We start from the raw sequence: 22,700 nt of genomic DNA, 5'->3' as shown, positions 1-22,700 counted from the left end.
GCCAACTGGTCTGTCTTTAGGTGGATGTCCTGTTGCTGGTCAGGACTCTGAGTCTAGGGTGCTCCTCTTTGAGTATGAATTACAGGACTGCAACAGCGTGCAGATGGTAAGAACTCCTAAATCTTAATCGGTTGTTTGTTCAAATTGAGGATATCCAAAGTCCTCTTCAAGGACCGTCAGTTCACACTGCTGTTGTATGTTGTATTTGCAATGCCAGGGCAGCTGGCATATGCATTGGTATGAACGGGCCTTAAGAAATGTTTGTTTTAAGCTCTGCAGTTGTTTTCTCCTGCTTGAAGTGTTTGTCCACTGTATTGCACAATGCACTTTCTCTCATTCATAATAATGATTACACCTTCATGAGGAACTGTCTTGTTTTAACTACAATCTCTTACAGATGAATGAGGATGAGCTTGTCTACACCTTCTCTCTTACCTACACCCCTGAGGCTCTTGCAGGTACTCCGATTACCCGGGCCGATGGTGCAATTGTTGGCGTTCAATGCCACTATCAAAGGTAAGTGGCCTCTGTGACTTTCACTGCTTGTGCAACTGGGAGACCATTTAATGGGTACTTTCATGAACCACAGGCTACACAATGTAAGCAGTGATGCCTTGAGGCCAACATGGGTCCCTTATGCCTCAACCAAGGTTGGTGAAGAAGTCTTGATGTTCTCCCTGAAGCTCATGCTGGGTAAGTGCACTTTCTTTGGACCTTCGACCTTGCAAATGTGGCTCTTCCTAGGGTGTTCCTTCTCTTTTGTAGACGATTGGTCCTACCAGAGGCCTTCATACTCCTATTTCCTGGGTGGCGTTATTAACATCGAGGCATCTGTGAAGCAGTACAATCATGTGCCTCTGCGTGTGTTTGTGGACAGCTGTGTGGCCACTCAAGTGCCTGACGTGAACTCCCTTCCGAGATATTCCTTCATTGAGAATCATGGGTAAGGTCATGGCTCTTGATGCTATAGGACTGTTTTGTTTGCTCTTTTTAAACCTTCATGAGTTGCTCTTTGTGGTGACTTTGTCGTCAGGTGCTTTGTGGATGCCAAGGCTACAGCTTCCAGCTCCCGCTTCATGCCTCGGTCCCAGGTTGACAAGATCCAGTTCCAGCTGGAGGCATTCATGTTCCAGGAGAGCACCAGTCCTTCTGTATGTACCACAAGAGTTAATTCGACTTCTCTTCCCATCTGCTTTGGTTTTCTGACTTGTCTGTCATCCCTTGTAGATCTACATAACATGTGTTCTGAAGGCAACTATTGCTTCTGCACCCAGTGACGCTCAGCGCAAATCCTGTTCCTTTGCCAATGGGTACGTTGCACTTATTCTTTTTTTTAAAAAGCTGACTTTGCTCATGTTGAAAGTGCTTTGTCTTGTTGCAGGTGGTTTGCTGCTGATGGAAATGACCAAGTTTGTGGTTGCTGTGACTCAACATGTGGTCCTGATGGTGGAATTGCTGCTTCTCCCTATGGAGGTCGGTAGCTCTTGCTTTAAGGTTGCTTTTGATGTTTTAAGTGCTCCTAACTTTGCTCTTTTTCTTCTCTCTAGGTGTTCAGTGGGAAGGCAAGGCCACACTTGGTCCTGTAATTGTTCAAGGGCAAAAGAAAGTTTCTCAATAAAACTGACATCAATCCTTGCTTGTATCTGACTTGTCACTTTGCTTTTGACCTGGAAAGAGTGCCTTATTCTGCAAATGTGGTGGAACTGACTGTACCTTCGCAAGTCCCATTTAGTCTGAAACCCTATGGCTGCATGCTATGTGACTTGCAGAGGTACAGAAGTTATTCTTTTTCTCCGTCTGGAATTTAAACGCGGGGCTAGTTGTAACAGGTTAACTTTCCACACATGCCGGGATGATGAAACCTAATGTATTTACTAGTTGCCATATCAACATTATTTAGAGAAACTGCACCAATTAATAATTCTTTGGACGCTCTCACTGAACATTTAACATAACAGACGTACATTTCTTAAGTTTATTGAAAATAAGACCAAGTTGAGAGTTCTTTTAATGCTGCTCTAACCAGCAGAAGACACTAGACGGGTTTAAATCCCAGTTGCACAGGTGGGGCATGTTGTAACTGTTACAATGTGCCCCTATTAGAACTATGCTATTCTATTGAGGAAAGAATGACAGTCAATGTTCAGAAGAAATTAGTATATTTTATTTGAAAGTTAATTTGTATTTTGTCTTGTTGTTTTATTTGATTGTATCTGATAACATCAAGCTGTCATGTTAATGTGCCCCACCTATGGGGCAGGTTGTCATATTTCACTTTCTTTCGGGGTAAATCGAAAGCATACACCGTATTCATGATTAGCAATCAAGGTTTACTGAGTTTTACACGATTCTTTTGTAGTGTGGTTTTTGGTGAAGTTTATTCAAATAAATATGGTCACCTGTGTAGCTACATTCTTCTCTCACTGCTGTTTCCTGATGGTTTATAGAACAATTTCTCCGAGTCGCCCTCTGTCGTTTCACAGAATAGTACAACGGCGAGTGCGTCAAGTATAAACGCCTCGTCCGTTTGGGGATTGACAAAGTGTGTGTGCGTGTTGGTTGAAAACCTTTGCTAGGGGAAAGAATTGTGTTTTGGTAGTTTTAGTGCATTTTGAATGTGAAATGATCTGCTGTGCCGAGCTGAAAGTTTGTTAGGAGAACTGTGTGAAGAGTTTTGAAAAAGTGACCTAAGTATTGAGAAATGGGTCCTAGCAATTGGATATAAAAAAAACACTGTAAATGGCAAGAGGCATCCTGCACAGGCAAAGCAACAAATTCATATTATTCAACATATCCTAGCTTTTTACAGAAAATATTCAGATGTAACCCCCTTTGTAATAATGAACATTTTCATAAGTAACTGATTACGGTTACATTTATTTTGTAATTAAAGTATATATGAGTAGACTGGTCCCCTCTGTCTAAGGAGTCGAAGGTCTGTCCACATAAACCTCTCTTGTCCACTTGTGGAACACTTCAAACTGGCGACAGGGATTGCCCCGAGGGGAAGTGCTTAGGGAGGTTTGTGAGTGTGTTGCTAAATTTGGAACTACAGACTACTCTTACTATTTCTGCCATATAAAGATATTGTAAAAGTAGTAATGCTAGTTAGCATTTCTGCATGTCTACAAGCAAAGCGGAATGCACCAAACATCTACCCAAAGTACTTTGGGCAAGCTCCAGTAGCAAACCTGAGCATGAACCTTTTTATTTGTCTTCAATATGACAAATCTGACTAATTGGAGTCAATATAGGCCTACATCACATGCGTATCATTTTGATGAGAATTTTCTGGTAGCATAAGCTCCCATTTGGGCAAGTCTGGAGAATCATGACTGTTCATGAAGAGGGAGGGATTATCGTTAATTAGCCAAAATCTGTAGAATACAAAAAGACCAAAGGGCATCATCTCAACAGTGTGACTAGCTGTTGAACAATGGCAGGAAGCTGGTGTGCTGTTCAATCGCTGGCACTTTGTGTGTGGTTTTGTGCTTTTTGTCATGCTGTTCCACAGTGGAGTAATCTGCCCCAGTTTCCTCTGAAGGTTCAACAGCTAGCTAGTCAACAGTTTCCTCTGAAGGTTCAACAACAAGCTAGTCAACAGTTTCCTCAGAAGGTTCAACAACATGCTAGTCAACAGTTTCCTCAGAAGGTTCAACAACAAGCTAGTCAACAGTTTCCTCTGAAGGTTCAACAACAAGCTAGTCAACAGTTTCCTCAGAAGGTTCAACAACAAGCTAGTCAACAGTTTCCTCTGAAGGTTCAACAACAAGCTAGTCAACAGTTTCCTCAGAAGGTTCAACAACATGCTAGTCAACAGTTTCCTCAGAAGGTTCAACAACATGCTAGTCAACAGTTTCCTCAGAAGGTTCAACAACAAGCTAGTCAACAGTTTCCTCTGAAGGTTCAACAACAAGCTAGTCAACAGTATCCTCAGCAGGTTCAACAACAAGCTAGTCAACAGTATCCTCAGCAGGTTCAACAACAAGCTAGTCAACAGTTCCCTCAGCAGGTTCAACAACAAGCTAGTCAACAGTTCCCTCAGCAGGTTCAACAACAAGCTAGTCAACAGTTTCCTCAGCAGGTTCGACAACAAGCTAGTCAACAGTTTCCTCAGCAGGTTCAACAACAAGCTAGTCAACAGTTTCATCAGCAGGTTCAGTCTAAGCAGCCAGTGGCGCAGGCAGAGCCCCTTGACAAATGTGCTGTAGCTGATTATGAGCAGATCCAATGTGGCCCACCTGGTATCAGTGGTGCTGAGTGTGACGCTATCAACTGCTGCTTTAACGGACAGCAGTGTTTCTATGGGAAGGCAGGTAAGAGTGAGTCAATGCAAAGGTGTTCATGTTAAACCACTCCTCAGTAATAACCTGCTCTTGTACCTTGTTCCAGTGACTGTCCAGTGTATAAGAGATGGTCAGTTTGTGGTAGTGGTGGCAAGAGATGTTACACTACCTCGCTTGAGCCTGGATTCAGTCCGTCTCCTGGGTGGAAACGACCCACCTTGCAGTCCTGTGGGATCCACACCTTCCTTTGCTATATACCAGTTCCCTGTCACTGCATGTGGCACAAGCATGATGGTGAGTAGCTGCTTGTGGTTCTGTTCTGCATGGCTTAGAATGGCCTGGATGCCAACAGTTACTATTTGCAGGAGGACGGTGGATATGTGGTGTATGAAAACCGAATGACCTCCTCGTATGAAGTGGGTGTCGGACCACTTGGTTCCATCACAAGGGACAGCCATTTTGAGTAGGGATTTTATTTTATTTAGAAAAAAAAATATGAATCCTTGACAAAGGCTACAAGCTCACTATTTGTTGTCTAGGCTTCTCTTCCAGTGTAGGTACTCTGCTACTTCTGTGGAAGCTCTGGTTGTGGAGGTCAACACTGTTCCTGCACCTCCACCAGTAGCGGCTTCTGGACCCCTCAGGGTGGAGCTTAGACTGGCAAATGGTCAATGTGTCACCAAAGGCTGTGCAGAAGGTAAGTGTCTGTCCAAGTATGCATAAGTATTTTCTAAAACTCCAGGTTGCAGCAGTTTCTGGTTAAACGCTGGTTTTCTTCCTCAGGGGATGAGGCATACACGTCCTACTACGGTGATGCTGATTATCCCGTCACAAAAGTCCTGCGGGAGCCTGTGTATGTTGAGGTGCGCATTTTGGAGAGGACCGACCCCAACATTGTCCTAATGCTGGGACGTTGCTGGGCGACATCAACCCCCAGTCCACTCAGTCTACCCCAGTGGGACCTTCTGGTCGATGGGTGAGTAAGGCCAGTCTTTATCCATCTAGTGTGCTGTAAGGCACTTCTGACTGCCTCTTTACCTTTCAGATGCCCTTACCAGGATGACCGTTACCTGACCTCATTGGTTCCGGTGGCTGGATCTTCTGGTCTTCAGTTCCCAACCCACTACAAGCGCTTTGTTGTGAAGATGTTCACATTTGTGGATCCAGCATCACTGGCTCCTCTACAGGAAACCGTATGCTCTGCAGCCTTGCCTGAATCCTTAATATTAGGTGTTTTTCTTTCTGTGGCTTATCCCTTTCCCCCCTCTGTTAGATCTTCATCCACTGTAGTACAGCAGTGTGCCATCCCTCTTCTGGCTCCTGTGAGCAAAGCTGCACTAGGAAAAGTGAGTGCTTGTTGTAAACTGACTTCAGGAACCATGAGAATTTGGTTTTTAAATGCCTCACGATTCTACCATTTCTTTTCCAGGAAGAGATGCTAACGTCAAGACCATCTCTAGTGGGCAAACTGTGGTGTCTAGTGGAGAAGTTAACCTGGTCATGTGACTTTAGTAGTTTTAATAAACTTCTCAACTCAACTGTCTCTTTGGTATTGATCTTTCATGACTGTTCTCAGTTTGATTTATTGGGCTACACTACTAAACCAGAGTTCCCTTTTTTGCTTCAAGGTTATGCTTGACTTGAACTAAACAAGCCAAGTTCCAGTTGCTAACCTGGGTCCCTGTTCTTAATGGAATCTGTTTTGGTCTCTACTTGTGGCTTTATGGCTGGACTAACATAACTGCTTGTACTGATATTCAAGCATGCCAAGTCCCTCTGTTTTTTGCTAATGCTATTTGAAAGCCCCCCGAAGTCATGCAAGTACAGCATTGCATCTGCAATGAAATCAGTATCAACCTGCATTGTCCTTTTTAATCCCAAACTGTGACCAGCCTTTTTTCTTTAGGCTAGCCCCAATGTTTATTGAAAAGTAGACTGGTGCTTTAATAAAAGCTGGTTTAGTCCCTTAACTGGTGTATCACACCTGAGTTGCTGTCTGAGGGCCTGTTTACACCTGGTACTAAAGCGTTTATCAGTCCAATCACAAGTGGACTATGCTAAATACAGGTGTAAATGCGGTCTAAAATGTTTTAAACTTTTTTGACTTTTAACCTTCACTCATGAAAGGGGTCTTTATAAACCGTTTCCAGAGTGTGACATTAACTGGTCTAAACCATGTCGCTTCTGTAGATTTGGACAATAAGCTACTTTGTTTAACTGTCTGTGCTTGTTGTTGCACCATTAAAAACAGAACGTGGAAGGCAATTTGACTAGTATCCATGCTGTCAAGGAAATGCATCCCATTTGAATTCTATTTAACTGGTTTGAAGAGCTAACTGTTGGTGTATTAGGTTTGTGAAATACACATTTCAAAATGGGGTCTACTATTATATTTGTCCATTTTAGTGTCCCATCATTAACTTAAGTCTTAGTCCTGTTAACTCTTCTTGCTCTTTGTGTCACACATTTTTCCTAGAGACATTTTGGCGGAAAATTTGAGAAAACGTAGGTCTGTGGCCAGTTGCATAAACTGCTGATGTTAAAGAATAAGAAGCTGAGGGCAAGTGGACAAAAATGAATGACTGTGTTTCAATTCACTTTTTCATGCCCTTCCCTCACTATCTTCCCTCTGTGTCGTTGATTTTGTACCAGGAGATTTTTTGTAGGTATTGGGCTGTGTACCGAATTTCATACCTGTACGTGAAACGTAGCGGGAGGGGCACTTCGTTGAAATGTTGTAGGTGGCGCTATCGAGCCATTTTGCCATGCCTAATTCTGAAACTCATATGTAGATGTCTTCAGGCCAGGACTCTTATCAAACATCTGAAGTTTGGGGCAGATCGGACATTGTATGCCCGACTTACAACAGCTTCCTGTGTCATGGCGAACCATCGAACTTTGTGAGGCCGCCACTGACACGACCTTCAGGGAAAACATCACCAAGGCCTTTAGATTAGACTGTGCAAATATGACGTTGATCTGATTAAATCTCTAGGAGAATCTCTGCAGAGAATCCAGTAGATGGCGATGACACTTTGCAAAGAAACACTACGTGCCTATAGACTAAACACGCAATATGCATGCGCATGATGTCACAGTTTTCACAAATTCATGTTTTTGTAGTTTACATGGAGACAATAATGGTCTCATTTTCAAAAACTTTGAAACCCTGTTTTTAAAAGTTTGCATTTTTAAGGCCCACAAAGCACTGTTGTTGTGTAAATGAACACAATGCATTTAAAGTTTCATTTGAAAATGGTGTCATGTAAATGTCCCCCTCGATTTGTCAGATAAGAGAGACATACAAATTGTGCAGATCCCTGTGGGTCCCAGAGATGCATATAAACTCTACAGGTCCAGAGGAGAATCAAAGGCAATCAATTCAACTAAAAGGGGATGAGCCACCTTCATTCAAAGCTGTACAAAATGGCAAAGCCAAGCACTGGTGTGTGTTGTGGCATTTGTGTCCAAGTTTGCTAGGATGGGGCTTCTGAGAGGTGTGTTAGTGGTGGTTGTGATGGTTGTGTTTGATCTGCCTGATGCATGGGGAAGTTTGATGCACAGTCAAAGTCCAAGAAGCACGGGGCAAAAATCAGATCCAGATTTCAGAAGTCCTGCCTTTTCTGCTCCAGAGCTCTGGAATCCTTTGCAAGTGGCTTCTCCATTTCAGAGTCCTTTGGGTCCTGCCTCCAGAGGCCTTGCACAGGAGCCTTTTGGCCTTCAGGAGAAGCAGCTGTTGCAGGGTCCAGTGAAGCCTTTGGATTGGAGGTATCCCGTCGTTCCCGAGGTGCAGAGCGAGTTGGCGGTGGACTTCCAGTTGAGGCAACCCGTGACTCCCAGCAGCGTAGCGGTTCAATGCGGAGAGAACCGGGTTCTTGTAGAAGTCCAGCAGGACTTGTTTAGCAATGGTCAGTTGATCCAGCCAACTGGTCTGTCTTTAGGTGGATGTCCTGTTGCTGGTCAGGACTCTGAGTCTAGGGTGCTCCTCTTTGAGTATGAATTACAGGACTGCAACAGCGTGCAGATGGTAAGAACTCCTAAATCTTAATCGGTTGTTTGTTCAAATTGAGGATATCCAAAGTCCTCTTCAAGGACCGTCAGTTCACACTGCTGTTGTATGTTGTATTTGCAATGCCAGGGCAGCTGGCATATGCATTGGTATGAACGGGCCTTAAGAAATGTTTGTTTTAAGCTCTGCAGTTGTTTTCTCCTGCTTGAAGTGTTTGTCCACTGTATTGCACAATGCACTTTCTCTCATTCATAATAATGATTACACCTTCATGAGGAACTGTCTTGTTTTAACTACAATCTCTTACAGATGAATGAGGATGAGCTTGTCTACACCTTCTCTCTTACCTACACCCCTGAGGCTCTTGCAGGTACTCCGATTACCCGGGCCGATGGTGCAATTGTTGGCGTTCAATGCCACTATCAAAGGTAAGTGGCCTCTGTGACTTTCACTGCTTGTGCAACTGGGAGACCATTTAATGGGTACTTTCATGAACCACAGGCTACACAATGTAAGCAGTGATGCCTTGAGGCCAACATGGGTCCCTTATGCCTCAACCAAGGTTGGTGAAGAAGTCTTGATGTTCTCCCTGAAGCTCATGCTGGGTAAGTGCACTTTCTTTGGACCTTCGACCTTGCAAATGTGGCTCTTCCTAGGGTGTTCCTTCTCTTTTGTAGACGATTGGTCCTACCAGAGGCCTTCATACTCCTATTTCCTGGGTGGCGTTATTAACATCGAGGCATCTGTGAAGCAGTACAATCATGTGCCTCTGCGTGTGTTTGTGGACAGCTGTGTGGCCACTCAAGTGCCTGACGTGAACTCCCTTCCGAGATATTCCTTCATTGAGAATCATGGGTAAGGTCATGGCTCTTGATGCTATAGGACTGTTTTGTTTGCTCTTTTTAAACCTTCATGAGTTGCTCTTTGTGGTGACTTTGTCGTCAGGTGCTTTGTGGATGCCAAGGCTACAGCTTCCAGCTCCCGCTTCATGCCTCGGTCCCAGGTTGACAAGATCCAGTTCCAGCTGGAGGCATTCATGTTCCAGGAGAGCACCAGTCCTTCTGTATGTACCACAAGAGTTAATTCGACTTCTCTTCCCATCTGCTTTGGTTTTCTGACTTGTCTGTCATCCCTTGTAGATCTACATAACATGTGTTCTGAAGGCAACTATTGCTTCTGCACCCAGTGACGCTCAGCGCAAATCCTGTTCCTTTGCCAATGGGTACGTTGCACTTATTCTTTTTTTTAAAAAGCTGACTTTGCTCATGTTGAAAGTGCTTTGTCTTGTTGCAGGTGGTTTGCTGCTGATGGAAATGACCAAGTTTGTGGTTGCTGTGACTCAACATGTGGTCCTGATGGTGGAATTGCTGCTTCTCCCTATGGAGGTCGGTAGCTCTTGCTTTAAGGTTGCTTTTGATGTTTTAAGTGCTCCTAACTTTGCTCTTTTTCTTCTCTCTAGGTGTTCAGTGGGAAGGCAAGGCCACACTTGGTCCTGTAATTGTTCAAGGGCAAAAGAAAGTTTCTCAATAAAACTGACATCAATCCTTGCTTGTATCTGACTTGTCACTTTGCTTTTGACCTGGAAAGAGTGCCTTATTCTGCAAATGTGGTGGAACTGACTGTACCTTCGCAAGTCCCATTTAGTCTGAAACCCTATGGCTGCATGCTATGTGACTTGCAGAGGTACAGAAGTTATTCTTTTTCTCCGTCTGGAATTTAAACGCGGGGCTAGTTGTAACAGGTTAACTTTCCACACATGCCGGGATGATGAAACCTAATGTATTTACTAGTTGCCATATCAACATTATTTAGAGAAACTGCACCAATTAATAATTCTTTGGACGCTCTCACTGAACATTTAACATAACAGACGTACATTTCTTAAGTTTATTGAAAATAAGACCAAGTTGAGAGTTCTTTTAATGCTGCTCTAACCAGCAGAAGACACTAGACGGGTTTAAATCCCAGTTGCACAGGTGGGGCATGTTGTAACTGTTACAATGTGCCCCTATTAGAACTATTCTATTGAGGAAAGAATGACAGTCAATGTTCAGAAGAAATTAGTATATTTTATTTGAAAGTTAATTTGTATTTTGTCTTGTTGTTTTATTTGATTGTATCTGATAACATCAAGCTGTCATGTTAATGTGCCCCACCTATGGGGCAGGTTGTCATATTTCACTTTCTTTCGGGGTAAATCGAAAGCATACACCGTATTCATGATTAGCAATCAAGGTTTACTGAGTTTTACACGATTCTTTTGTAGTGTGGTTTTTGGTGAAGTTTATTCAAATAAATATGGTCACCTGTGTAGCTACATTCTTCTCTCACTGCTGTTTCCTGATGGTTTATAGAACAATTTCTCCGAGTCGCCCTCTGTCGTTTCACAGAATAGTACAACGGCGAGTGCGTCAAGTATAAACGCCTCGTCCGTTTGGGGATTGACAAAGTGTGTGTGCGTGTTGGTTGAAAACCTTTGCTAGGGGAAAGAATTGTGTTTTGGTAGTTTTAGTGCATTTTGAATGTGAAATGATCTGCTGTGCCGAGCTGAAAGTTTGTTAGGAGAACTGTGTGAAGAGTTTTGAAAAAGTGACCTAAGTATTGAGAAATGGGTCCTAGCAATTGGATATAAAAAAAACACTGTAAATGGCAAGAGGCATCCTGCACAGGCAAAGCAACAAATTCATATTATTCAACATATCCTAGCTTTTTACAGAAAATATTCAGATGTAACCCCCTTTGTAATAATGAACATTTTCATAAGTAACTGATTACGGTTACATTTATTTTGTAATTAAAGTATATATGAGTAGACTGGTCCCCTCTGTCTAAGGAGTCGAAGGTCTGTCCACATAAACCTCTCTTGTCCACTTGTGGAACACTTCAAACTGGCGACAGGGATTGCCCCGAGGGGAAGTGCTTAGGGAGGTTTGTGAGTGTGTTGCTAAATTTGGAACTACAGACTACTCTTACTATTTCTGCCATATAAAGATATTGTAAAAGTAGTAATGCTAGTTAGCATTTCTGCATGTCTACAAGCAAAGCGGAATGCACCAAACATCTACCCAAAGTACTTTGGGCAAGCTCCAGTAGCAAACCTGAGCATGAACCTTTTTATTTGTCTTCAATATGACAAATCTGACTAATTGGAGTCAATATAGGCCTACATCACATGCGTATCATTTTGATGAGAATTTTCTGGTAGCATAAGCTCCCATTTGGGCAAGTCTGGAGAATCATGACTGTTCATGAAGAGGGAGGGATTATCGTTAATTAGCCAAAATCTGTAGAATACAAAAAGACCAAAGGGCATCATCTCAACAGTGTGACTAGCTGTTGAACAATGGCAGGAAGCTGGTGTGCTGTTCAATCGCTGGCACTTTGTGTGTGGTTTTGTGCTTTTTGTCATGCTGTTCCACAGTGGAGTAATCTGCCCCAGTTTCCTCTGAAGGTTCAACAGCTAGCTAGTCAACAGTTTCCTCTGAAGGTTCAACAACAAGCTAGTCAACAGTTTCCTCAGAAGGTTCAACAACAAGCTAGTCAACAGTTTCCTCTGAAGGTTCAACAACAAGCTAGTCAACAGTTTCCTCAGAAGGTTCAACAACAAGCTAGTCAACAGTTTCCTCTGAAGGTTCAACAACAAGCTAGTCAACAGTTTCCTCTGAAGGTTCAACAACAAGCTAGTCAACAGTTTCCTCAGAAGGTTCAACAACATGCTAGTCAACAGTTTCCTCAGAAGGTTCAACAACATGCTAGTCAACAGTTTCCTCAGAAGGTTCAACAACAAGCTAGTCAACAGTTTCCTCTGAAGGTTCAACAACAAGCTAGTCAACAGTATCCTCAGCAGGTTCAACAACAAGCTAGTCAACAGTATCCTCAGCAGGTTCAACAACAAGCTAGTCAACAGTTTCATCAGCAGGTTCAGTCTAAGCAGCCAGTGGCGCAGGCAGAGCCCCTTGACAAATGTGCTGTAGCTGATTATGAGCAGATCCAATGTGGCCCACCTGGTATCAGTGGTGCTGAGTGTGACGCTATCAACTGCTGCTTTAACGGACAGCAGTGTTTCTATGGGAAGGCAGGTAAGAGTGAGTCAATGCAAAGGTGTTCATGTTAAACCACTCCTCAGTAATAACCTGCTCTTGTACCTTGTTCCAGTGACTGTCCAGTGTATAAGAGATGGTCAGTTTGTGGTAGTGGTGGCAAGAGATGTTACACTACCTCGCTTGAGCCTGGATTCAGTCCGTCTCCTGGGTGGAAACGACCCACCTTGCAGTCCTGTGGGATCCACACCTTCCTTTGCTATATACCAGTTCCCTGTCACTGCATGTGGCACAAGCATGATGGTGAGTAGCTGCTTGTGGTTCTGTTCTGCATGGCTTAGAATGGCCTGGATGCCAACAGTTACTATTTGCAGGAGGACGGTGGATATGTGGTGTATGAAAACCGAATGACCTCCTCGTATGAAGTGGGTGTCGGACCACTTGGTTCCATCACAAGGGACAGCCATTTTGAGTAGGGATTTTATTTTATTTAGAAAAAAAAATATGAATCCTTGACAAAGGCTACAAGCTCACTATTTGTTGTCTAGGCTTCTCTTCCAGTGTAGGTACTCTGCTACTTCTGTGGAAGCTCTGGTTGTGGAGGTCAACACTGTTCCTGCACCTCCACCAGTAGCGGCTTCTGGACCCCTCAGGGTGGAGCTTAGACTGGCAAATGGTCAATGTGTCACCAAAGGCTGTGCAGAAGGTAAGTGTCTGTCCAAGTATGCATAAGTATTTTCTAAAACTCCAGGTTGCAGCAGTTTCTGGTTAAACGCTGGTTTTCTTCCTCAGGGGATGAGGCATACACGTCCTACTACGGTGATGCTGATTATCCCGTCACAAAAGTCCTGCGGGAGCCTGTGTATGTTGAGGTGCGCATTTTGGAGAGGACCGACCCCAACATTGTCCTAATGCTGGGACGTTGCTGGGCGACATCAACCCCCAGTCCACTCAGTCTACCCCAGTGGGACCTTCTGGTCGATGGGTGAGTAAGGCCAGTCTTTATCCATCTAGTGTGCTGTAAGGCACTTCTGACTGCCTCTTTACCTTTCAGATGCCCTTACCAGGATGACCGTTACCTGACCTCATTGGTTCCGGTGGCTGGATCTTCTGGTCTTCAGTTCCCAACCCACTACAAGCGCTTTGTTGTGAAGATGTTCACATTTGTGGATCCAGCATCACTGGCTCCTCTACAGGAAACCGTATGCTCTGCAGCCTTGCCTGAATCCTTAATATTAGGTGTTTTTCTTTCTGTGGCTTATCCCTTTCCCCCCTCTGTTAGATCTTCATCCACTGTAGTACAGCAGTGTGCCATCCCTCTTCTGGCTCCTGTGAGCAAAGCTGCACTAGGAAAAGTGAGTGCTTGTTGTAAACTGACTTCAGGAACCATGAGAATTTGGTTTTTAAATGCCTCACGATTCTACCATTTCTTTTCCAGGAAGAGATGCTAACGTCAAGACCATCTCTAGTGGGCAAACTGTGGTGTCTAGTGGAGAAGTTAACCTGGTCATGTGACTTTAGTAGTTTTAATAAACTTCTCAACTCAACTGTCTCTTTGGTATTGATCTTTCATGACTGTTCTCAGTTTGATTTATTGGGCTACACTACTAAACCAGAGTTCCCTTTTTTGCTTCAAGGTTATGCTTGACTTGAACTAAACAAGCCAAGTTCCAGTTGCTAACCTGGGTCCCTGTTCTTAATGGAATCTGTTTTGGTCTCTACTTGTGGCTTTATGGCTGGACTAACATAACTGCTTGTACTGATATTCAAGCATGCCAAGTCCCTCTGTTTTTTGCTAATGCTATTTGAAAGCCCCCCGAAGTCATGCAAGTACAGCATTGCATCTGCAATGAAATCAGTATCAACCTGCATTGTCCTTTTTAATCCCAAACTGTGACCAGCCTTTTTTCTTTAGGCTAGCCCCAATGTTTATTGAAAAGTAGACTGGTGCTTTAATAAAAGCTGGTTTAGTCCCTTAACTGGTGTATCACACCTGAGTTGCTGTCTGAGGGCCTGTTTACACCTGGTACTAAAGCGTTTATCAGTCCAATCACAAGTGGACTATGCTAAATACAGGTGTAAATGCGGTCTAAAATGTTTTAAACTTTTTTGACTTTTAACCTTCACTCATGAAAGGGGTCTTTATAAACCGTTTCCAGAGTGTGACATTAACTGGTCTAAACCATGTCGCTTCTGTAGATTTGGACAATAAGCTACTTTGTTTAACTGTCTGTGCTTGTTGTTGCACCATTAAAAACAGAACGTGGAAGGCAATTTGACTAGTATCCATGCTGTCAAGGAAATGCATCCCATTTGAATTCTATTTAACTGGTTTGAAGAGCTAACTGTTGGTGTATTAGGTTTGTGAAATACACATTTCAAAATGGGGTCTACTATTATATTTGTCCATTTTAGTGTCCCATCATTAACTTAAGTCTTAGTCCTGTTAACTCTTCTTGCTCTTTGTGTCACACATTTTTCCTAGAGACATTTTGGCGGAAAATTTGAGAAAACGTAGGTCTGTGGCCAGTTGCATAAACTGCTGATGTTAAAGAATAAGAAGCTGAGGGCAAGTGGACAAAAATGAATGACTGTGTTTCAATTCACTTTTTCATGCCCTTCCCTCACTATCTTCCCTCTGTGTCGTTGATTTTGTACCAGGAGATTTTTTGTAGGTATTGGGCTGTGTACCGAATTTCATACCTGTACGTGAAACGTAGCGGGAGGGGCACTTCGTTGAAATGTTGTAGGTGGCGCTATCGAGCCATTTTGCCATGCCTAATTCTGAAACTCATATGTAGATGTCTTCAGGCCAGGACTCTTATCAAACATCTGAAGTTTGGGGCAGATCGGACATTGTATGCCCGACTTACAACAGCTTCCTGTGTCATGGCGAACCATCGAACTTTGTGAGGCCGCCACTGACACGACCTTCAGGGAAAACATCACCAAGGCCTTTAGATTAGACTGTGCAAATATGACGTTGATCTGATTAAATCTCTAGGAGAATCTCTGCAGAGAATCCAGTAGATGGCGATGACACTTTGCAAAGAAACACTACGTGCCTATAGACTAAACACGCAATATGCATGCGCATGATGTCACAGTTTTCACAAATTCATGTTTTTGTAGTTTACATGGAGACAATAATGGTCTCATTTTCAAAAACTTTGAAACCCTGTTTTTAAAAGTTTGCATTTTTAAGGCCCACAAAGCACTGTTGTTGTGTAAATGAACACAATGCATTTAAAGTTTCATTTGAAAATGGTGTCATGTAAATGTCCCCCTCGATTTGTCAGATAAGAGAGACATACAAATTGTGCAGATCCCTGTGGGTCCCAGAGATGCATATAAACTCTACAGGTCCAGAGGAGAATCAAAGGCAATCAATTCAACTAAAAGGGGATGAGCCACCTTCATTCAAAGCTGTACAAAATGGCAAAGCCAAGCACTGGTGTGTGTTGTGGCATTTGTGTCCAAGTTTGCTAGGATGGGGCTTCTGAGAGGTGTGTTAGTGGTGGTTGTGATGGTTGTGTTTGATCTGCCTGATGCATGGGGAAGTTTGATGCACAGTCAAAGTCCAAGAAGCACGGGGCAAAAATCAGATCCAGATTTCAGAAGTCCTGCCTTTTCTGCTCCAGAGCTCTGGAATCCTTTGCAAGTGGCTTCTCCATTTCAGAGTCCTTTGGGTCCTGCCTCCAGAGGCCTTGCACAGGAGCCTTTTGGCCTTCAGGAGAAGCAGCTGTTGCAGGGTCCAGTGAAGCCTTTGGATTGGAGGTATCCCGTCGTTCCCGAGGTGCAGAGCGAGTTGGCGGTGGACTTCCAGTTGAGGCAACCCGTGACTCCCAGCAGCGTAGCGGTTCAATGCGGAGAGAACCGGGTTCTTGTAGAAGTCCAGCAGGACTTGTTTAGCAATGGTCAGTTGATCCAGCCAACTGGTCTGTCTTTAGGTGGATGTCCTGTTGCTGGTCAGGACTCTGAGTCTAGGGTGCTCCTCTTTGAGTATGAATTACAGGACTGCAACAGCGTGCAGATGGTAAGAACTCCTAAATCTTAATCGGTTGTTTGTTCAAATTGAGGATATCCAAAGTCCTCTTCAAGGACCGTCAGTTCACACTGCTGTTGTATGTTGTATTTGCAATGCCAGGGCAGCTGGCATATGCATTGGTATGAACGGGCCTTAAGAAATGTTTGTTTTAAGCTCTGCAGTTGTTTTCTCCTGCTTGAAGTGTTTGTCCACTGTATTGCACAATGCACTTTCTCTCATTCATAATAATGATTACACCTTCATGAGGAACTGTCTTGTTTTAACTACAATCTCTTACAGATGAATGAGGATGAGCTTGTCTACACCTTCTCTCTTACCTACACCCCTGAGGCTCTTGCAGGTACTCCGATTACCCGGGCCGATGGTGCAATTGTTGGCGTTCAATGCCACTATCAAAGGTAAGTGGCCTCTGTGACTTTCACTGCTTGTGCAACTGGGAGACCATTTAATGGGTACTTTCATGAACCACAGGCTACACAATGTAAGCAGTGATGCCTTGAGGCCAACATGGGTCCCTTATGCCTCAACCAAGGTTGGTGAAGAAGTCTTGATGTTCTCCCTGAAGCTCATGCTGGGTAAGTGCACTTTCTTTGGACCTTCGACCTTGCAAATGTGGCTCTTCCTAGGGTGTTCCTTCTCTTTTGTAGACGATTGGTCCTACCAGAGGCCTTCATACTCCTATTTCCTGGGTGGCGTTATTAACATCGAGGCATCTGTGAAGCAGTACAATCATGTGCCTCTGCGTGTGTTTGTGGACAGCTGTGTGGCCACTCAAGTGCCTGACGTGAACTCCCTTCCGAGATATTCCTTCATTGAGAATCATGGGTAAGGTCATGGCTCTTGATGCTATAGGACTGTTTTGTTTGCTCTTTTTAAACCTTCATGAGTTGCTCTTTGTGGTGACTTTGTCGTCAGGTGCTTTGTGGATGCCAAGGCTACAGCTTCCAGCTCCCGCTTCATGCCTCGGTCCCAGGTTGACAAGATCCAGTTCCAGCTGGAGGCATTCATGTTCCAGGAGAGCACCAGTCCTTCTGTATGTACCACAAGAGTTAATTCGACTTCTCTTCCCATCTGCTTTGGTTTTCTGACTTGTCTGTCATCCCTTGTAGATCTACATAACATGTGTTCTGAAGGCAACTATTGCTTCTGCACCCAGTGACGCTCAGCGCAAATCCTGTTCCTTTGCCAATGGGTACGTTGCACTTATTCTTTTTTTTAAAAAGCTGACTTTGCTCATGTTGAAAGTGCTTTGTCTTGTTGCAGGTGGTTTGCTGCTGATGGAAATGACCAAGTTTGTGGTTGCTGTGACTCAACATGTGGTCCTGATGGTGGAATTGCTGCTTCTCCCTATGGAGGTCGGTAGCTCTTGCTTTAAGGTTGCTTTTGATGTTTTAAGTGCTCCTAACTTTGCTCTTTTTCTTCTCTCTAGGTGTTCAGTGGGAAGGCAAGGCCACACTTGGTCCTGTAATTGTTCAAGGGCAAAAGAAAGTTTCTCAATAAAACTGACATCAATCCTTGCTTGTATCTGACTTGTCACTTTGCTTTTGACCTGGAAAGAGTGCCTTATTCTGCAAATGTGGTGGAACTGACTGTACCTTCGCAAGTCCCATTTAGTCTGAAACCCTATGGCTGCATGCTATGTGACTTGCAGAGGTACAGAAGTTATTCTTTTTCTCCGTCTGGAATTTAAACGCGGGGCTAGTTGTAACAGGTTAACTTTCCACACATGCCGGGATGATGAAACCTAATGTATTTACTAGTTGCCATATCAACATTATTTAGAGAAACTGCACCAATTAATAATTCTTTGGACGCTCTCACTGAACATTTAACATAACAGACGTACATTTCTTAAGTTTATTGAAAATAAGACCAAGTTGAGAGTTCTTTTAATGCTGCTCTAACCAGCAGAAGACACTAGACGGGTTTAAATCCCAGTTGCACAGGTGGGGCATGTTGTAACTGTTACAATGTGCCCCTATTAGAACTATGCTATTCTATTGAGGAAAGAATGACAGTCAATGTTCAGAAGAAATTAGTATATTTTATTTGAAAGTTAATTTGTATTTTGTCTTGTTGTTTTATTTGATTGTATCTGATAACATCAAGCTGTCATGTTAATGTGCCCCACCTATGGGGCAGGTTGTCATATTTCACTTTCTTTCGGGGTAAATCGAAAGCATACACCGTATTCATGATTAGCAATCAAGGTTTACTGAGTTTTACACGATTCTTTTGTAGTGTGGTTTTTGGTGAAGTTTATTCAAATAAATATGGTCACCTGTGTAGCTACATTCTTCTCTCACTGCTGTTTCCTGATGGTTTATAGAACAATTTCTCCGAGTCGCCCTCTGTCGTTTCACAGAATAGTACAACGGCGAGTGCGTCAAGTATAAACGCCTCGTCCGTTTGGGGATTGACAAAGTGTGTGTGCGTGTTGGTTGAAAACCTTTGCTAGGGGAAAGAATTGTGTTTTGGTAGTTTTAGTGCATTTTGAATGTGAAATGATCTGCTGTGCCGAGCTGAAAGTTTGTTAGGAGAACTGTGTGAAGAGTTTTGAAAAAGTGACCTAAGTATTGAGAAATGGGTCCTAGCAATTGGATATAAAAAAAACACTGTAAATGGCAAGAGGCATCCTGCACAGGCAAAGCAACAAATTCATATTATTCAACATATCCTAGCTTTTTACAGAAAATATTCAGATGTAACCCCCTTTGTAATAATGAACATTTTCATAAGTAACTGATTACGGTTACATTTATTTTGTAATTAAAGTATATATGAGTAGACTGGTCCCCTCTGTCTAAGGAGTCGAAGGTCTGTCCACATAAACCTCTCTTGTCCACTTGTGGAACACTTCAAACTGGCGACAGGGATTGCCCCGAGGGGAAGTGCTTAGGGAGGTTTGTGAGTGTGTTGCTAAATTTGGAACTACAGACTACTCTTACTATTTCTGCCATATAAAGATATTGTAAAAGTAGTAATGCTAGTTAGCATTTCTGCATGTCTACAAGCAAAGCGGAATGCACCAAACATCTACCCAAAGTACTTTGGGCAAGCTCCAGTAGCAAACCTGAGCATGAACCTTTTTATTTGTCTTCAATATGACAAATCTGACTAATTGGAGTCAATATAGGCCTACATCACATGCGTATCATTTTGATGAGAATTTTCTGGTAGCATAAGCTCCCATTTGGGCAAGTCTGGAGAATCATGACTGTTCATGAAGAGGGAGGGATTATCGTTAATTAGCCAAAATCTGTAGAATACAAAAAGACCAAAGGGCATCATCTCAACAGTGTGACTAGCTGTTGAACAATGGCAGGAAGCTGGTGTGCTGTTCAATCGCTGGCACTTTGTGTGTGGTTTTGTGCTTTTTGTCATGCTGTTCCACAGTGGAGTAATCTGCCCCAGTTTCCTCTGAAGGTTCAACAGCTAGCTAGTCAACAGTTTCCTCTGAAGGTTCAACAACAAGCTAGTCAACAGTTTCCTCAGAAGGTTCAACAACATGCTAGTCAACAGTTTCCTCAGAAGGTTCAACAACAAGCTAGTCAACAGTTTCCTCTGAAGGTTCAACAACAAGCTAGTCAACAGTTTCCTCAGAAGGTTCAACAACAAGCTAGTCAACAGTTTCCTCTGAAGGTTCAACAACAAGCTAGTCAACAGTTTCCTCAGAAGGTTCAACAACATGCTAGTCAACAGTTTCCTCAGAAGGTTCAACAACATGCTAGTCAACAGTTTCCTCAGAAGGTTCAACAACAAGCTAGTCAACAGTTTCCTCTGAAGGTTCAACAACAAGCTAGTCAACAGTATCCTCAGCAGGTTCAACAACAAGCTAGTCAACAGTATCCTCAGCAGGTTCAACAACAAGCTAGTCAACAGTTCCCTCAGCAGGTTCAACAACAAGCTAGTCAACAGTTCCCTCAGCAGGTTCAACAACAAGCTAGTCAACAGTTCCCTCAGCAGGTTCAACAACAAGCTAGTCAACAGTTTCCTCAGCAGGTTCAACAACAAGCTAGTCAACAGTTTCCTCAGCAGGTTCGACAACAAGCTAGTCAACAGTTTCCTCAGCAGGTTCAACAACAAGCTAGTCAACAGTTTCATCAGCAGGTTCAGTCTAAGCAGCCAGTGGCGCAGGCAGAGCCCCTTGACAAATGTGCTGTAGCTGATTATGAGCAGATCCAATGTGGCCCACCTGGTATCAGTGGTGCTGAGTGTGACGCTATCAACTGCTGCTTTAACGGACAGCAGTGTTTCTATGGGAAGGCAGGTAAGAGTGAGTCAATGCAAAGGTGTTCATGTTAAACCACTCCTCAGTAATAACCTGCTCTTGTACCTTGTTCCAGTGACTGTCCAGTGTATAAGAGATGGTCAGTTTGTGGTAGTGGTGGCAAGAGATGTTACACTACCTCGCTTGAGCCTGGATTCAGTCCGTCTCCTGGGTGGAAACGACCCACCTTGCAGTCCTGTGGGATCCACACCTTCCTTTGCTATATACCAGTTCCCTGTCACTGCATGTGGCACAAGCATGATGGTGAGTAGCTGCTTGTGGTTCTGTTCTGCATGGCTTAGAATGGCCTGGATGCCAACAGTTACTATTTGCAGGAGGACGGTGGATATGTGGTGTATGAAAACCGAATGACCTCCTCGTATGAAGTGGGTGTCGGACCACTTGGTTCCATCACAAGGGACAGCCATTTTGAGTAGGCATTTTATTTTATTTAGAAAAAAAAATATGAATCCTTGACAAAGGCTACAAGCTCACTATTTGTTGTCTAGGCTTCTCTTCCAGTGTAGGTACTCTGCTACTTCTGTGGAAGCTCTGGTTGTGGAGGTCAACACTGTTCCTGCACCTCCACCAGTAGCGGCTTCTGGACCCCTCAGGGTGGAGCTTAGACTGGCAAATGGTCAATGTGTCACCAAAGGCTGTGCAGAAGGTAAGTGTCTGTCCAAGTATGCATAAGTATTTTCTAAAACTCCAGGTTGCAGCAGTTTCTGGTTAAACGCTGGTTTTCTTCCTCAGGGGATGAGGCATACACGTCCTACTACGGTGATGCTGATTATCCCGTCACAAAAGTCCTGCGGGAGCCTGTGTATGTTGAGGTGCGCATTTTGGAGAGGACCGACCCCAACATTGTCCTAATGCTGGGACGTTGCTGGGCGACATCAACCCCCAGTCCACTCAGTCTACCCCAGTGGGACCTTCTGGTCGATGGGTGAGTAAGGCCAGTCTTTATCCATCTAGTGTGCTGTAAGGCACTTCTGACTGCCTCTTTACCTTTCAGATGCCCTTACCAGGATGACCGTTACCTGACCTCATTGGTTCCGGTGGCTGGATCTTCTGGTCTTCAGTTCCCAACCCACTACAAGCGCTTTGTTGTGAAGATGTTCACATTTGTGGATCCAGCATCACTGGCTCCTCTACAGGAAACCGTATGCTCTGCAGCCTTGCCTGAATCCTTAATATTAGGTGTTTTTCTTTCTGTGGCTTATCCCTTTCCCCCCTCTGTTAGATCTTCATCCACTGTAGTACAGCAGTGTGCCATCCCTCTTCTGGCTCCTGTGAGCAAAGCTGCACTAGGAAAAGTGAGTGCTTGTTGTAAACTGACTTCAGGAACCATGAGAATTTGGTTTTTAAATGCCTCACGATTCTACCATTTCTTTTCCAGGAAGAGATGCTAACGTCAAGACCATCTCTAGTGGGCAAACTGTGGTGTCTAGTGGAGAAGTTAACCTGGTCATGTGACTTTAGTAGTTTTAATAAACTTCTCAACTCAACTGTCTCTTTGGTATTGATCTTTCATGACTGTTCTCAGTTTGATTTATTGGGCTACACTACTAAACCAGAGTTCCCTTTTTTGCTTCAAGGTTATGCTTGACTTGAACTAAACAAGCCAAGTTCCAGTTGCTAACCTGGGTCCCTGTTCTTAATGGAATCTGTTTTGGTCTCTACTTGTGGCTTTATGGCTGGACTAACATAACTGCTTGTACTGATATTCAAGCATGCCAAGTCCCTCTGTTTTTTGCTAATGCTATTTGAAAGCCCCCCGAAGTCATGCAAGTACAGCATTGCATCTGCAATGAAATCAGTATCAACCTGCATTGTCCTTTTTAATCCCAAACTGTGACCAGCCTTTTTTCTTTAGGCTAGCCCCAATGTTTATTGAAAAGTAGACTGGTGCTTTAATAAAAGCTGGTTTAGTCCCTTAACTGGTGTATCACACCTGAGTTGCTGTCTGAGGGCCTGTTTACACCTGGTACTAAAGCGTTTATCAGTCCAATCACAAGTGGACTATGCTAAATACAGGTGTAAATGC

General features: G+C 43.6%; 3 protein-coding genes across 3 annotated transcripts; all 3 read left to right on the top strand.

The window, feature by feature from the left end:
* On the top strand, positions 1 to 1,635 carry LOC307136198 (zona pellucida sperm-binding protein 3-like). The gene is made up of 4 exons (XM_079832994.1): positions 1 to 516; positions 590 to 693; positions 766 to 1,310; positions 1,382 to 1,635. The coding sequence occupies exons 1-3, from the start codon at positions 398 to 400 to the stop codon at positions 945 to 947; spliced, it is 405 nt and encodes a 134-aa protein (XP_079689120.1). The 5' UTR covers positions 1 to 397; the 3' UTR covers positions 948 to 1,310; positions 1,382 to 1,635.
* Positions 1,636 to 8,207: 6,572 nt separating this feature from the next.
* LOC307136646 (zona pellucida sperm-binding protein 3-like) lies at positions 8,208 to 9,842 on the top strand. Its single transcript, XM_079833854.1, has 4 exons — positions 8,208 to 8,723; positions 8,797 to 8,900; positions 8,973 to 9,517; positions 9,589 to 9,842. The coding sequence occupies exons 1-3, from the start codon at positions 8,605 to 8,607 to the stop codon at positions 9,152 to 9,154; spliced, it is 405 nt and encodes a 134-aa protein (XP_079689980.1). The 5' UTR covers positions 8,208 to 8,604; the 3' UTR covers positions 9,155 to 9,517; positions 9,589 to 9,842.
* Positions 9,843 to 16,265: 6,423 nt separating this feature from the next.
* On the top strand, positions 16,266 to 17,900 carry LOC307136126 (zona pellucida sperm-binding protein 3-like). Its single transcript, XM_079832906.1, has 4 exons — positions 16,266 to 16,781; positions 16,855 to 16,958; positions 17,031 to 17,575; positions 17,647 to 17,900. Exons 1-3 carry the CDS (start codon positions 16,663 to 16,665, stop codon positions 17,210 to 17,212), a joined length of 405 nt encoding a protein of 134 aa, XP_079689032.1. The 5' UTR covers positions 16,266 to 16,662; the 3' UTR covers positions 17,213 to 17,575; positions 17,647 to 17,900.
* Positions 17,901 to 22,700: the final 4,800 nt, after the last annotated feature.

Source organism: Gobio gobio, assembly GCF_949357685.1.
Source record: "Gobio gobio genome assembly, chromosome: 13".
NCBI classification, from domain to species: Eukaryota; Metazoa; Chordata; class Actinopteri; order Cypriniformes; family Gobionidae; genus Gobio; species Gobio gobio.
The sequence above is the reverse complement of the archived record's forward strand: the minus strand, read 5'-3'. Positions and strand labels throughout refer to the sequence as shown.

Bases quoted from the DNA above. Each gene is read 5' to 3' on its own strand.
- LOC307136198 (XM_079832994.1), top strand. From the start codon at position 398: ATGAATGAGGATGAGCTTGTCTACACCTTCTCTCTTACCTACACCCCT. The intron at 517-589 runs GTAAGTGGCCTC...CATGAACCACAG, and splicing joins GTTCAATGCCACTATCAAAG to GCTACACAATGTAAGCAGTG. The intron at 694-765 runs GTAAGTGCACTT...TCTCTTTTGTAG, and splicing joins CTCCCTGAAGCTCATGCTGG to ACGATTGGTCCTACCAGAGG.
- LOC307136646 (XM_079833854.1), top strand. From the start codon at position 8,605: ATGAATGAGGATGAGCTTGTCTACACCTTCTCTCTTACCTACACCCCT. The intron at 8,724-8,796 runs GTAAGTGGCCTC...CATGAACCACAG, and splicing joins GTTCAATGCCACTATCAAAG to GCTACACAATGTAAGCAGTG. The intron at 8,901-8,972 runs GTAAGTGCACTT...TCTCTTTTGTAG, and splicing joins CTCCCTGAAGCTCATGCTGG to ACGATTGGTCCTACCAGAGG.
- LOC307136126 (XM_079832906.1), top strand. From the start codon at position 16,663: ATGAATGAGGATGAGCTTGTCTACACCTTCTCTCTTACCTACACCCCT. The intron at 16,782-16,854 runs GTAAGTGGCCTC...CATGAACCACAG, and splicing joins GTTCAATGCCACTATCAAAG to GCTACACAATGTAAGCAGTG. The intron at 16,959-17,030 runs GTAAGTGCACTT...TCTCTTTTGTAG, and splicing joins CTCCCTGAAGCTCATGCTGG to ACGATTGGTCCTACCAGAGG.